The sequence below is a fragment of the Acomys russatus genome, chromosome 8 (assembly GCF_903995435.1).
Source record: "Acomys russatus chromosome 8, mAcoRus1.1, whole genome shotgun sequence".
Taxonomy (NCBI): Eukaryota; Metazoa; Chordata; class Mammalia; order Rodentia; family Muridae; genus Acomys; species Acomys russatus.
In genome coordinates, this window is record NC_067144.1 from 13,807,955 (window position 1) to 13,822,588 (window position 14,634).

At 40.7% G+C, this 14,634-nt stretch overlaps 1 protein-coding gene across 1 annotated transcript in view; it reads right to left on the reverse strand.

The window, feature by feature from the left end:
- The window catches only part of Atp13a5 (ATPase 13A5), a 123,464-nt gene that overhangs the window by 52,075 nt on the left and 56,755 nt on the right, over positions 1–14,634 (reverse strand). The window contains exons 13-14 of the mRNA XM_051150809.1: positions 11,239–11,300; positions 8,129–8,279 (exon numbers count right to left, since the gene is read on the reverse strand). Coding sequence (XP_051006766.1) covers positions 8,129–8,279; positions 11,239–11,300 — 213 coding nt within the window. The remainder of the gene's footprint in view (positions 1–8,128; positions 8,280–11,238; positions 11,301–14,634) is intronic.

Genomic DNA, 14,634 nt, shown 5'->3' on the forward strand with positions numbered 1-14,634 from the left:
GAGAGGAAGGCAAACTGCACTGTCACAGGAGCATCCAGGATAGGTTTATGGTTTGTGTCCTTCAACTGTCAGTCACACTCAGCTCAAAAAACAGGACTAGTTAGAACAAGGACCATCTATGTTGGTGGATGAACCTCTACCATGCAGTACAGCAGCTACCAGCCCACTGTGGCTACCTAAATTTAAATCACCTGAGAACAATTGAAATGACCAACTCAGTGCCTCACTTGCACTTTTCACTTTGCAAGTGTTTTATAGCTGTAGCTGGGAGTCTGATTTAAACTAGTATTTCCACACAGCTGTCTGGAGACATTGGTATCATCTTTTGGACTATCTAGAAGGATTTAGGGTTACATGAGTTTTGTGGAGACTGCATGCCATATCCTCTCTTGAATATTCAAAATGTACCACAGTATATTTGAGAAGATCCTTATTCAAAAACTAGATTTAACTTTATTTAAAGAGCATTTCCCCAAATTATGAACTTATGGATTCCTATATGATGTTGTGCTCTAACAGAGTTCTTTGAAACAGAGGTTGATATATCCTGTTAGGACAAGACCAGAATTCATTCAAATAATATTCATACGTTAATAATAATAATAACAACAAGAGGTACTGCAGGAGCAGATGCTGGAGGAGGTGCAACAATGCCACTGTCTACCTCACAGGCTGTGACTGAAGAGAAATCTGATTCTGAAAGGAACTCTGTATGATGTGATAGTTAGCTTTAACTATTAATTTGACAAAACCTAGAATCATCTAAGAAGAGAGTCTCAATTAGGGACAAATTATTGGGTTGGCCTGTAGCCATGTCTGTAGGGATTCTCTGTCTCTGTCTCTGTCTCTCTCTGTCTCTCTCTGTCTCTCTCTGTCTCTCTCTGTCTCTCTCTGTCTCTCTCTGTCTCTCTCTGTCTCTCTCTCTCTCTCTCTCTCTCTCTCTCTCTCTCTCTCTCTCTGTCTTTCTCAAGATTTATTTGTTGGTTTTATGTGTGAGTATGTTGGTCATATTATAGATGGTTGTGAGCCACCATGTGGTTGCTGGAAATTGAACTCAGGACCTCTGGAAGAGCAGCCAGTGAGTGCTCTTAAGCACTGAGCCATCTCCTCAGCCCCTGGAGGGATTGTCTTAGTTAAGGGCTATGAGAAAACATCGCTCACTGCAGGTGGCACCATTCCCTGAACTGCACAACAGCAGGAAAAGTCAAAGAGAATACAAGCAAGCAAGCAAGTGAGCATTCCTCTCTCTGTGTTCTTGACTGTGAATGTCATGTTACTAGCTGCTTGAAGTTCCTGTCTTGACTCCTCCACATTGATGAGCTGTAACTTAGAATTTTAAGCTGAAACAAACCTCTTTCTGCCCTAAGTAGCTTTTGTGTGTGTGTCAGGCTATTGTTGTCACAGTTAGAATGCTCTTGAGCAGTGGTTCTCAACCTTCCTAATGCTGCAACCCTTCTGTACAGTTCCTCATGTACTCTTATTATTTGGCTGCTACTCTATAGCTCTAAGTTTGCTGCTGTTATATTACATATTATAATGTAACTATTTGTGTTTTCTGATGCTCTTAGACATGACCTCAGTAATAAGACCCACATGAAACAAAATCCACAAAAGAAGGGGAAAACCATGAAAGATAGGTCTACCCAAATAGACCTGTAAATCACAAATAAAATAAAGCAACAACACCTCCAACGGCTTATAGTTCCTATACACCTGGGGAAGAAAAACTAACAAGACACTGAAATGACAGACAAATGATTCAGAATCTCACTTTTAAAATTTCTTAGTGACTTCACAAAGAATTAAACAAGCAGATAAATGAAGCAAAAAAAATTGATTTAGAGGGTGAGGAAATAGCTCAATAGGTACAGTGCTTGTTGGCAAGAATGAAGACTTGACCCCCAGAATCCACATAAAGCCAGACACAGTCCCATCTGCCTATAAACCCAGCACTCCTACTGTGAGCTAAGATGCAGAGACAGGAAAATCCACAGAAGTGGGTGGGCCAGATAGCCTGATATACACAGCAACAAATAGGATTCGGCAGAAGATGAAGACTGTACCTAATGTTGTCCTCTGTCCTGCACAATACTTGTACACACACACACACACACACACACACACACACACACACACACACACTATATTCAGATAGTAATTTAAAAAAAAAACAAACATGGTCACAGCTTGCAGGAAATCTGTGACATGATCAACAGAGAAAACTTCACAGTTTATAGGGATAGAAGGAGAGAGTTGCCATAAAAATTACAGGCATAGAAGAACTATTCAATAAAACTAGAAAATACAATTCCCCCCAATTAGGGATGTGTATATGATGTATATATGTGTATGTATGTATATATGTATGGCATTTAGAACCCTAAATAAACAAGACCAAAACCAAATAAACGAACAAAAAACTAAAGATAGGTTAGCACTGAAATGTTAAAACAAAAAAGTTAAAACAACAGAATAAAAAAAGCAACATTAAAAGTTGCAAGAGAGAAATAACAACTTTCTAGTAACAACAAAACTATCAGAATAACATCAAACTTCTCAGCAAAAAGCCCCAAATCCAGGAAAGCAGAAAAGGAACCATTTCAAGTCCTGAAGTAGGAACTACCCATCAAAATTATCATACCCAGTAGAATTACTTGTTAGCCTAAAGCTAAAACTAAAGTATAGCCGCTAAGCCAGAACTTCAGAAGATATTTACAAGGATTCTACATACAGAGATAGAATATAGTCACAACATAAGAGCACAACAAAAGGAAAATCCCATAAGAACAGAAAAATAAATAACAATTAGGAAAGACTCAAATATTCCCAATTCGACAAACCAGCAAGCTCTAATGGTCAGCAAAAAGAAAAAATAGTTTTCAAACCAACCAGGAAAAGTATAAATAGAAGTAAAAGAAATGACAAGCATATCTCAATAATAACCCCCAATATTAATGCTCTCAGCTCTCTAATTAAAAGACACAGACCAGCTGAATCAGAACAAAATATCCAACTATTTGCTGGCTGCAAGAAACACATTTCATTGGTAAACACACACAGAAAATCAAAGAATGGAAAGCTATGTACCCTACGTCAGATAGATGCAGAAAACAGGCAGGATTAGCCATTCTTATCTACAAAGTAGATTTCAAACCAAAATTAGTCAGAATAAATAAAGGGGGACAGTACGCATTACAAAACAAATTTGTAAAATTCATTAAAAATTTGTAAAGCATTAAAGATAGAGGTTCAGTGTCTAGGTACCCAATTAAAAAAAAAAAACATTTAAAAAGACAGATAGGCCCACATACAATAGTATTATGTGAATTCTCTACTTTCATTAATGGATAAAACACCTCAGCCAGAAGAAAACAAAACAAAACAAAACAAAAAAGCTTATTACTCAACAGTTGCATAAATCAAACAGATCAAACGTATTGATTTAACAGACATCTGCAGAACAGTCTAGCTATCAGATGAGGATATCCATTGTTGTCAACAGCCTGTGGAAATTTCTCAAGAAAAACACATCATACTTTGTGCCATAAAGCAAGTCTTTAAAAAAGATACATGTCTTAAATCTTATCAGTAGACAGTAGAATAAAAAAATAAAATAAAAATCAATAGCAGGAAAAGCTACACATATATGTGGGTAATAAATAATACTCTCTGGAATGATCAATGTGTCACTGAAAAAGTCAGGGAGGAAATTAAAAATCAGGAGAGTCAATAAAAATAAAAACATGATTTATTAGAACTTTTAGGACACAAAAGAGTTAGTTCTAAGGGACAGAATTGGTCTGGTGTTCTACACCTAAAAGTCAGAGAAACCTCAAATACATAACTTAATGGTTTACCTCATAAAAACACAAGAATAAGCCAAAGCCAAAAGCAGTAGATGAAAATAAATTAAGAGTAGGGGCGAAGTCAATAAAATGAAGATTAAAGGGGAAAAAAAAAAAACAACAACAACAACCAAAAACCCAAAAACAAACAAACAAACAAACAAAGAGGATTGGTTCTTTAAAAAGACAAACAGGTTCAATAAAGCCTTACTCAAAGCTATTGGCACAAATAGAAGATCCAAATTAATAAATGCAGATACGAAAGGGAAAGATTACAACAGATTATCACACAATCTGATCACTAGGAAATACTTTGAAAATATATACTCCAAAATTCTGCAAAATCTAGAAGCAATACGTCAACTATGTTAAATCAAGGGAATTGAAATAGCCTAAACAGCTCCATGACAACCAATAAAAATTGATCAGCAGCAGAAAAAATGTCTCCCAACCAAGGCAAGGCAAGAGCAGACTAACTCAATGCCGCATTTTACCAGACTTTTAGAGATCTGATTCCAGCACGCCTCAAATTATTTCATATAATAAATAGAAAAGAAACCAAAGTGAACTAATTATATAAAGCCAGTATTACCCTGACAGTGTTTAAGGCCCCAATAAAAAGTTTACCCAGCTATAGACTAATTGCTGTGATTACATTATTCCAAAAATTATCAATAAGATATTTGTAAACCAAATTGAAAAAGACATTGGAAAGATCAGATAACATAATGAAATGGTTTCACCCCAGAGCTGCAAGGACAGTTAGGTGTGTATGATCACTAAATGAAACAGACGTGGATGGGCTGGAGACAGGAATCACTTATTATTTCAATGGATGCAAAAAAAAAGACATTTGACAAAGTTTAGCATGCCTTCGTGACAACAGCTCTGGAGAAAGTGGGAACATAACAAATATACATCAACAAAATAATGGCTATTGTGAGTGGAGGGTCACGTAGGTACTTGTGCTCACAGACAAGAACTAGAGAAATCTTATGTGAATGGATGGGGTTGATATCCTGGCGACCTCTGCACACCTCCTAGCTCCACTAGCACCCCTATGTCCCACAGCTCCCCTAGACCCTTACATTGAGTGTTTTTTTTAAAAATCTTAGTCAATCTATAGCACTCTCCTCCCCCAGACCTTTATCATGAGCTTTTTTACCTTGAGCTTGCTTTCTTAGTTAATCTATAGAACCCATCGTTATGGAGGAGGTTACTTGTATTTTGATGTAATCATGTCAAAAGCTTTGTTGTGCACTAGAGACTGAGTTACTTATCACCAGGAAGCTTTTTTTTTTTTTTTTTTACCAAATTGATATCTATGCTTAAATATGCATCAAATAAACTACCTACTGTCAAACTCTCATGGTTTGTAACAACACTAGCTACTGGGTGGTGTTAAACCGAATTTCCTTCTTGCCTTCCTTGGCTCAACATCCTGCTGGCTGTGACATTTGCAAAGACTCCCATATATGTCAACCATACAGCCAGCATGAGACCAAATGGGGGAGGGGAATCTCCTAGAAAAGTAAAAATGAGGTTTTCTCCACTCTTACTCAATACAGCAGTTCGAGGCTTAGCCAAATAGTAATGGAAATGAAAAATTAAAGGATTTCAAATAAGAAGAAGTCAAATTAACCCTGTTTGCAGATGACATGTTCCTATACTTAAGTGCCTAAATGCCCCTGCCATTAAACTGCCATTAAGAATAGCAGGACATAAAATCAACAACAATAAGAAAATCATAAAATAATCTCATCCGTAACAGCCTCAAAGCATACCTAGCATATGTTGTACAAAATTCTTAAGAAATAATAGCAATATTCTGTAAGCATAAGGTTACTGTGTAATTTAAATTCTGATTTCTGTTTCAGTGTCCGGTAAACACTGCTCTCCAATTGTTCCCTGGTATGTCAATAAAGCAGCTTATAGTCAGTCGCTGGACAGGGGATAGAACAGGGCTGGACTTCCTGCAGCCATGGGAGGAGGAGTTAGAGGAGTAAGTAGGGGATTCAGCCAAGGGGAGAGGTCCAAGAAAGATCAGAAGGAAGAATCTGGAGCCAAGGAAAGCTACAAAGTGCAAGTATTGCTGAGACGTTTGCTTGGAGTAAGACAAGGTAACATAGAGGGTTAAAATAGACATAAACTGCTCAAGATTGTGTAGTGAAGTTTATTTTTAAACAAATATAAAAGAGTCTCAGTTATTTCTGACTTTTCCATCCAGAAATGTAACTGGTGGTAATCAATGGCCCCAAGCTTGCTGTCCCTCACTCTGTGTCTAGAGTCTTAGGATGCTACCAGGCTGTCATCCCTCCATCAGAGTTTATTTGCATATAAGAAATACTTGAGGGGCCTCTCCAAGATCACCTCTGATCTTCTCGGCATTTTATCGCTGTGTGTGGAGGCTAAGCCAGCTGGACAACCCAGTGTTATTCAGTAGACAGCATTCTACAAAATTGATTACACAGCAAAATTAGTATAGATCTTTTAAAAATTATACTCTGTCCCCATAGAGATGCTTAAGAACTTCTGTGTTAACAAGCAAACTATGAGATTCCAAATGTTGTCTGTTTGCAATAAACATGACACAAGATATTGAGGGTTAATTAAAATATTAAAGAATAATGCCTTATTCTTTAATAAAGAATGAAGTAGAATTGAAGAGGGTAGGTATAATTGTCTTCTGAATCTAGACTTTTTTTTTTAATACTCTATATCACTTTTTTCCCTTGCTGAATCAAATACACTTAGTTAAACTGATGTATTGCTGAAAAACTAAAAAATAACTAGGAATAAGCTTAACCAAGGATGTGAAAACCCTTTACAATAAAAAACTTTTAAGCATCATTGAACAAAATTGAAAAAGACACTAGAAGATGGATAAATCTCCTATGTTCATTGATTGGCAGAATCAATATTATAGAAATTGCCATATTACCGAAAGCAGCCTGCAGACTTAATTTGATCTCCATAAAAATCCCAAAGATGTTTTCCACAGAACTAGAAAAAGTGCAATAATAGAATTCATTTGGAAGCACAAAAGACTGCAAAGAACCAAAGCAATCCAAAGAAGAAAGCAATGGTGGAGGTGTCACAACAGCTGATTTCAAATTATACCACAGATCCATGGAAACAAAACATAGTACTAACACAAACACAGAATGCAGAGCAAGAAAATAGATCCACACAGTGATAAACCAGTTACAGCCATCTGATTCTTGAGTGTGTGTGTGTGTGTGTGTGTGTGTGTGTGTGTGTGTGTGTGTGTGTATGTACACATATAAAAATACTAATAGTCCTGGGAAACCTGGACTTGCACATGTAAAATAAAACTAGATTCATATCGCCTACCTGGTGAAAATATTGATTCAAAATGCATCAAAGACTTTAATGTAATATCTGAAATTTTAGATTTCCTGGAGGGAGCGGGAAACACTTCAAGACATAGCCATGGGTGTGGGTTTTCAGAGAAAGATTCCAACAGCTCAGGAAATAGGAGCAAGCACTGACAAATGGGACGGCATGTCATTAACGAGCTGCACATCCAAGGAGACTAACAGAACATAGAGAGCAGGTAGCCACAACAAATGCTGATAGGGACTCAGAGAAAAGGGAACCTTTATATACTGTTGGTAGTAATGTCAATTGTCCAGCTACTATTAAAATCAGTAAAAACCGAACTTCTATACGATCCTGCTTACATTATGGCAGTCTACAGCAGTGAAGATGAACAGCCTAAGTGTCCACAAGTGAGTAAGAGGCTAAGGAAACTGCCATGTTTACACAGTGGAGTACTACTCATTACTAAAATGAAATTATGTCACTTGGCATGAAAATTGATGCAATGGGAGATGACATTAAATGAAATAAGCCAAACTCAGAAAACCATGTATTGCATGTTTTCTCTCATATGTGGGGCTTAGATTACATACACTTCACACACACACACACACACACACACACACACACACACACACACACACAATGTACACACATAGAAGACTATTTACAAAGCGGAAGGATAGTGGAGGGAAGATCTGTCCATCAAAGCACGTAATATTGAAGAAAATGTCATTATAAATCTCATCACTTTTTATGATGAATACATAATAATAAAATTTTTAAAACACGCATTTGTAAGGATTGCTCATTTATAACAATAGCTAATGATAAAGTCTGACCATTTTCTAGATTGGTAACTGAATTCAAAAGGGTCCACTTCTGCCAATAAAGGTTTCTTCAAGTTCTCGTTTAAATGATTGGTACAACCATCACCTTACCCAGCCAGTGCCTTCAAACATTTTGAGGTCCAAAGGGTCTCCTTGGATGGTCCCGTCAAGAAGGATCAGGGAATGGCAGCTGGTCATGGCTGCACACAGCGGGCCCCAGGGCACAGTCTCGCCTGAGGCAAAACTGTGGACTGCCTGGAAACTGGTTAAGAAGATAATATTAAAATCTTCAATAAAGGCCATTAGCATACGCCTCCCTTTAAATCTTACCAAGGCAGCACCCCAGGTAGATGCCTCTTACCCTTGGCCCCTTCGGTGACTTTCCTGTATTCTATACTATTGCTTCTTAAACTCTGGGCATAGCCCATATAGGACTAAGTAAATGACTGCAGGTGCTGGGGAAAATTATGGCTACAGTGAAATGTTTCTGAACGTCAACAACCACAAACTAATCCAAAATCAAAACGAGTGATGAAGCCAAGATGCTTCGTGCAGTGCTAACCCACGCTGCCTCCCGTGGCTTCACCACAGCCTTTGTTCTGGACACACAACATGCCTGGGTTGCACAGTGCACACCAGTGCACCAGGCAGAATCAAGCCAAGCCCAGAACGTAGACTGCTGTTGCATTATAAATCACAGCGTTTGTATTATACACACAAAACTTCCAGCTACAGAACATGATGGTTTGGTCATGGAAAACAAAGACTTGCAGTGTTTCCCCACTGTCATTCCTTAGCATGCATTAAGTTAACGCCCCATTCGTGGTATAATATTAGCATGTTTGTTTTAAAATTTGCTATTTGAGTCACCAGGATCTTGAGTTCCATTAGTAAAAGCATTCAGTGAATGTTGTCTTGGAGTCAGGACTGAACCATCTGGCCTTACACACACTTCTGTCTTTTTGTAATATGTATTTACATAAGGCAGCCTTCTTAGTAGCGACAATTACAAGATCAAAGCACTGATGAAGACTCTTCAGAGGGCCTGGGCTCAGATCCCAGGACCCACTTGGCAGCTCACAGCCATCAGTACCAGCAGTTCAAAGGCATCCGATGCCATTTTGGGAGCTCCGCGTTCACACCTGGTGTACATGCCTATGCTTGGGACCCAAACAGACACATAAAATAAATCCTTAAAAATCCCTTTAAATGTTAAAAGACAACAACAGCAGCACTCATCAAATCTGAGAAACCCCAAGGACGCTCCTAGTGTATCAAATATTCAGCCAAGATTTAATTCATCATTGAAAAACAAGAACAGTCACCTTGTTACTACGTAAATTTGCTTTTGTCTTTAGTACATGGTAAAACTGTGTGTATATAAAGCATAGGTTTAAAATAAATTTGTGATTCACTATCAGTAAGTGTTTGGTTTGTGTATTTATTTTTGGTGACTATGTACCCAGGGCTGCATACAGATTTCTTGGGTGAAAGGCATCACACTCAAACACATCATCTGGTAATCAAGGCCACACCCATCCCAGCTCTAGCTCACCTTCGGGCTGCTGATCCTACCAATATCCTCTGTGCTCTGATTCCAGAGGCCGACTAAGCTTCTTGCTCTGTCTCTACTTGTTCAGGGATTTTTCTGCTCATGGTCCTCTGCTCTCTTGTTTGTTTGTTTTTTGTTTTTTGTTTTTTTTCAATGTTCAGCCAAAGCATCCTACTCACAGAGTAACGCTTACACAACCCTTCCTTGAGTTGGATATGGAGTTTTCCCTTTGCCGTAGACTACTGCTGGCCAATCAAAACCCAAATTTCAGGGGCCTTAGATATAATCACATGGACTTTTGTGATGTTGCATATGAAAGCAGAGAGCTCTCTGAAGAGCCACATACTCTAAGCAGCATTCATGAGACAACTGGGGCAGGAAGAAGCCTGCTTAGTGGTCCAAGCAACTGGAAGCAAGCAGAGGCGTTGAACTGATCCTCGTGAATCTATTCCTTGGAGTCTTCCACCATTTTCTGAAACTTCTTTCCAGTCCACACACCCTGCCACTGAAGCCTCTTGTCCCCACTGACAGTGTAGCATCATTTACCTTTATCTCCTCTTAGGTTCAAGCTGAACGGTGATTAGGTTTAGTGGATTCTACCCCTTAAAAGCATCAGAGTGCTAGGGTCACGGAGAAAGATGGGAGTGAGGAGTATGAAAAGCATCTTCCCCCTTCATTGTCCTGGACCACAGGCACCCTGCTCCTCTGGGCAGAAGCCTAATCAGTACGTCTGAACAGCCATAAGCAGACACACATGAATAGAGCTAGAAATCAAACCGTTTGCTGTGCTCAGCCTGGGCCATCTTCTGCAACATCCCCCTGTGTCTGTGCTGCACCTGGCCCCATCACTAGCTTGCTGAACTCTGTCTGGGTGTTTCTCTGACTCTCCAGATGCATTAGCCACCGTTTGGAGCCAAAGTAGGGGAACCAATGCTGAAGAGCAGAGGCTATCACCAGTTAGAAGGCACAAAGCCACACCCCAGCCGTGCAGGAAGGAACTAGGATCACTCCCCCTCACTCTCCTGTTCTTCTCAGGGGTATGTATGTATCTATATGGTTATCTTCTTTGCTTTATCATAACAGCCTTTAGCCCAGGTCTGTGAAATTTCTACCTAGATGTGCTTTAAAATCTACCTCATATGCCATCATTTTCAGAGAGTCATCATTGATGCCCTAAAATTCAAAATCACTTTCTACCTTCCATCATCATGTGTCATAAAAATCGGAGCTGTATGTTATATTGAATTTTTTTATTGTTTTGTCTCCATTCTGATTTTTATGTCTTCATAGTAAAAATTTTTATGGCAAGTGTGGTACATCTACGGTGAGTTCACTCATGTGTCTTCGTCCCGTTAGACTGTGAACTCTACAAGAAGGCAATGGAGCCTTTTTCTGGGTCTCTGAACACACCTGTCTGCCCGGCCACGCAGGAAGCCTTGTAATCTTTAATTAACATGGTCTTGCTTTTTAATCACTTGGCCCCTTACTCATCTATCTCATTCTATTCCGTTTTTTCATGTTGAATGTGCAGATCTGCTTTCTTTGTCTGACTTGGGGCGCATTTAATTAAACGAGTTGAAATAAGTGGGAGCCAGTGTGAATCTCTCAAGGATGGATTTGAACTTTCCCACAGTGACCTGGCACCACACCTCCCATCTTAGAATCCTACCAGTTGCCAGCAGTCGGGACAGTCCCCCAGAGGTCCAGCCCATCTTCTGTGAGAGTTCCTGTCTGAATAAAAAGTGATAATTGATTTTTTTAAGCAGAATACTTAAAGCTTTGATATCACGACTTAAACGAAATCTAAGCTTCCAAGAATCAATAGCATACCCAGCCGTCCAAAACATTGTTTATTAGCATCTGCAATTAGGCCCAGGATCCCCAGCAGGTTCCAGTTTCTATGTCACACTGTGCAAGAGCTTTCTTTGATCCTGCCTGTGTGCTGTTCTGTCTGCTGCTGCTGCCATTGTAGAAAGCTACTGCAAGTGGAAATTCAGCAAGAGCCACCTCACAGCCAATTCTGCAGTGGGCACCTGATGCCTTTTCAAAACAGAACTGGCTTTTTCCTCTTTCCAACACCAGTTAGTCTCCCATTTGCCATTTGGTTCACCATAATTTTCTACAGCTATGGCCAATACAGGAACCATTGGGATCATAATAAAATGTTGTCAAAGAACTTTCAGCCCATAGACAGGAATGAAATGCTAATAATAAACATTAATTAATGCCTGGAAGTGAGTTTTATTGTCAGATCAAGTCAGGAGGTACTCTGTATTATGGCAAAGTATTTGTTAGTTAATGTAAGCTAGAAAGCAAATAGAACTGAATCTATTATGCCCCTCTCTGTGCCCCAGCTCATCATTAGTGGCGTGCCCTTGTGGTCTTGCAGCCTTAGGCTAACCACTCTGGGCCTGCTCAGAGTGCGTGGAGTGGCTACTGCTGTTCCAGACCAGGTCAGGCAGACATGACATCCCTGAGCACAGACACCAGCGGCTCCCGCAGGAGCTATTTAGAGCCATCACCATTGAAAACATCTGTCGTCACAACACGTCATATCGGCATGATGAGTTACAGGCCTGGTTACAGGGCTCTTCTCCTCCTGACAACTAAGCAAACACAGGAGGGTCAGACCACAGTGAGCCACAGGCTGGAATACTAAACCAGAACCCAGAAAACCTTCCTCCACCAGCAGGGAGGTTGATGAGTTCCCCTAGGCATGTGGGAAAATAAAACCCACTCTGGGCCGTGGTGGCACATGCCTTTAATCCCAGCACTTGGGAGGCAGATCTCTGTGAATTCAAGGCCAGCCTGGTCTACAAAGTGAGTCCAGGACAGCCAAGGCTACACAGAGAAACCCTGTCTCAAAACAACAACAACAACCAACCAACCAACAAACAAACAAAACAAAACCAACCAAAAAAACCCACTCTGAGTCTCCAAATTAAAAGAATTTTAAAAATCCTTCTTTCTCGAATTCATTCATCTTTCCCTAAGACAGTCAGCAGGCAGGCTCAGAGAGGCCACTCCCTCAGGGAGACTTTTTTAAAGGAACAATATCCTACATTTCTCCCTGCTTTCTCTAAGGCGCCAGCCTGCACATTCACTATCCAAATCCCCCTGGGTTGCTCTGTTTCAGAAAGAATTAGCAGCTTAATTCAAACTGAGATGTTTTCTTTGCAGGGGTTGGGGGGGGAAGTGAAGGGGGGTTACACTTTTAAGCATCACTGTTTTGAGCATGAACATGGAGAGTTTTGGCAACAAGGTAAGAGAAATGGGACTTCTCTATGTGAAGATGGCCTCACACAACAAAAATAACCTCAAGTCGAAAGAAAATGAAATTATAGTTAAAGGTAAAATCTAAAGAGAATAGAAAGGAAAAGGAAAGACCTTTATCATAATAACGTTCAAGCCCAAGCTCAGGTTGAAAACTGAGTAGAGAAGCCATCTTAGAGATCCTGTAACAGGTTCAGGAGAGGGTATTAGGGGAGAGGGAGAGAGGGAAAACAGGAGGGAGGGAGGGAGGGACGGAGGGAGGGAGGGAGGGAATGCGAGGGAGGGAGGGCAAGGGAGGAGGAGCAGGAGGGAGGGGTGCATATAGAAACAAATACACTCAGAAGCCCAGTGATACAACACTAAGTGGAAGTTAATTGTGGGGGCGGGTGCTCTGTTGCAATATCATGTATAATTATAGTTTAAGCTTTCTACATGAAGTAACAATGGAACCCATTAGTTTGGGACTCAGGTTTACAGTCCTCCTTTCACCACACCCATCAGGTATTGTAGCACTCCACCATGCTGCCAGGCCTTATGGGATTCTGTAGAGTGGACAGGGATGTGGCCCCTCTGGCCACCTAGCAGATGATGCGTGAGGATGCAGAGAGAAGTGCTACACAGAAAGTAAAACGGAAGCCCCCCCCACTTCCAGGGGAAATTATGTAAGGGGTGTGGCTTATAAATCGCCCTCTTGTAGTCTAGACGCTTGTATGGCTGATGGGTGTGTGTGTAAGAAGGGACCCTATCGGAAAACAAGGAGCTGCACTCTGACCCTGAATCTAAAGCCAAACTATTGTTCGGCTAACTCCTACCTGATGAAGAATGAGCCCTGTTGTTGTTGTTGGCCAAATAAAAAAAGGAAGAGAACGAGAAAATAGAACAATCTAAGGGGCAGGCTGCTTTCACCAGGGGACAGCAGTGCCGGACCTCCTTACACACCTCCCCTCAACTCTCCAGATAAGACTATGACAGTCTTTTCAGTTGTCCTCAAGTGGCCCACTCCCTCTCTAGCTCTCTAGCTCTCCCCCATCCCTTCTGTTATGGGCTGAATGTTAACCCTCCCCTACAGCTGCTGCCATTGTAGAAAGCGGAAATTCAGCAAGAGCCACCTCACAGCCGATTCTGCGGTGGGCACCTGATGCCTTTTCAAAACAGAACTGGCTCTTTCTTCTTTCCAACACCAGTTAGTCTACCCTTTGCCATTTGGGGACACTGTTTTGGAAGGTTGTAGAACCTTTGGGCATAGATCATAAAGGTGATCCTAGATCATCTTCAAGTCTAGCTCTCTGCTTCCTGTGATGCCCCAGCTGTTGTGAGTACCACCATTGCCATCCCCGCTATGACAGACTGTCATTGAGGCAAAGCAAATCTCCCCCTAAGTTGCTGTTTCTGAGTGTTGGGTCATAATGACAAGAAAAGTAAATAATAGCCTCATCATAAAGTTTCCATCACAAGAACAACAAAAACATTCTACAAAAATTTTTGTCTCATGTGTTTTAAGGCTTCACCTTCTCCTTCGAGACATGGCGCCTGCTTAGCTTGCCACATCAATCAGCCCCTTAGCATCATTTCACTGGAAAGTCCAGTTTCCAGTGTTTGGGTGCCTTTTTTCCATCCTTACGCTCTGATCTGGCCATCTCTGAATCTGGGCTCAGAAGGGGCCTCCCGCTGGCAACAGGTAACACCTGTGGATGCTTGCTCCAGCCTCCATCGACACACAGCTCACAGTATGACAGTTTTGTCTTACTCCCATGTTCCCTATATCCTCGGCTAGATGCTGCACCTCTCCTCT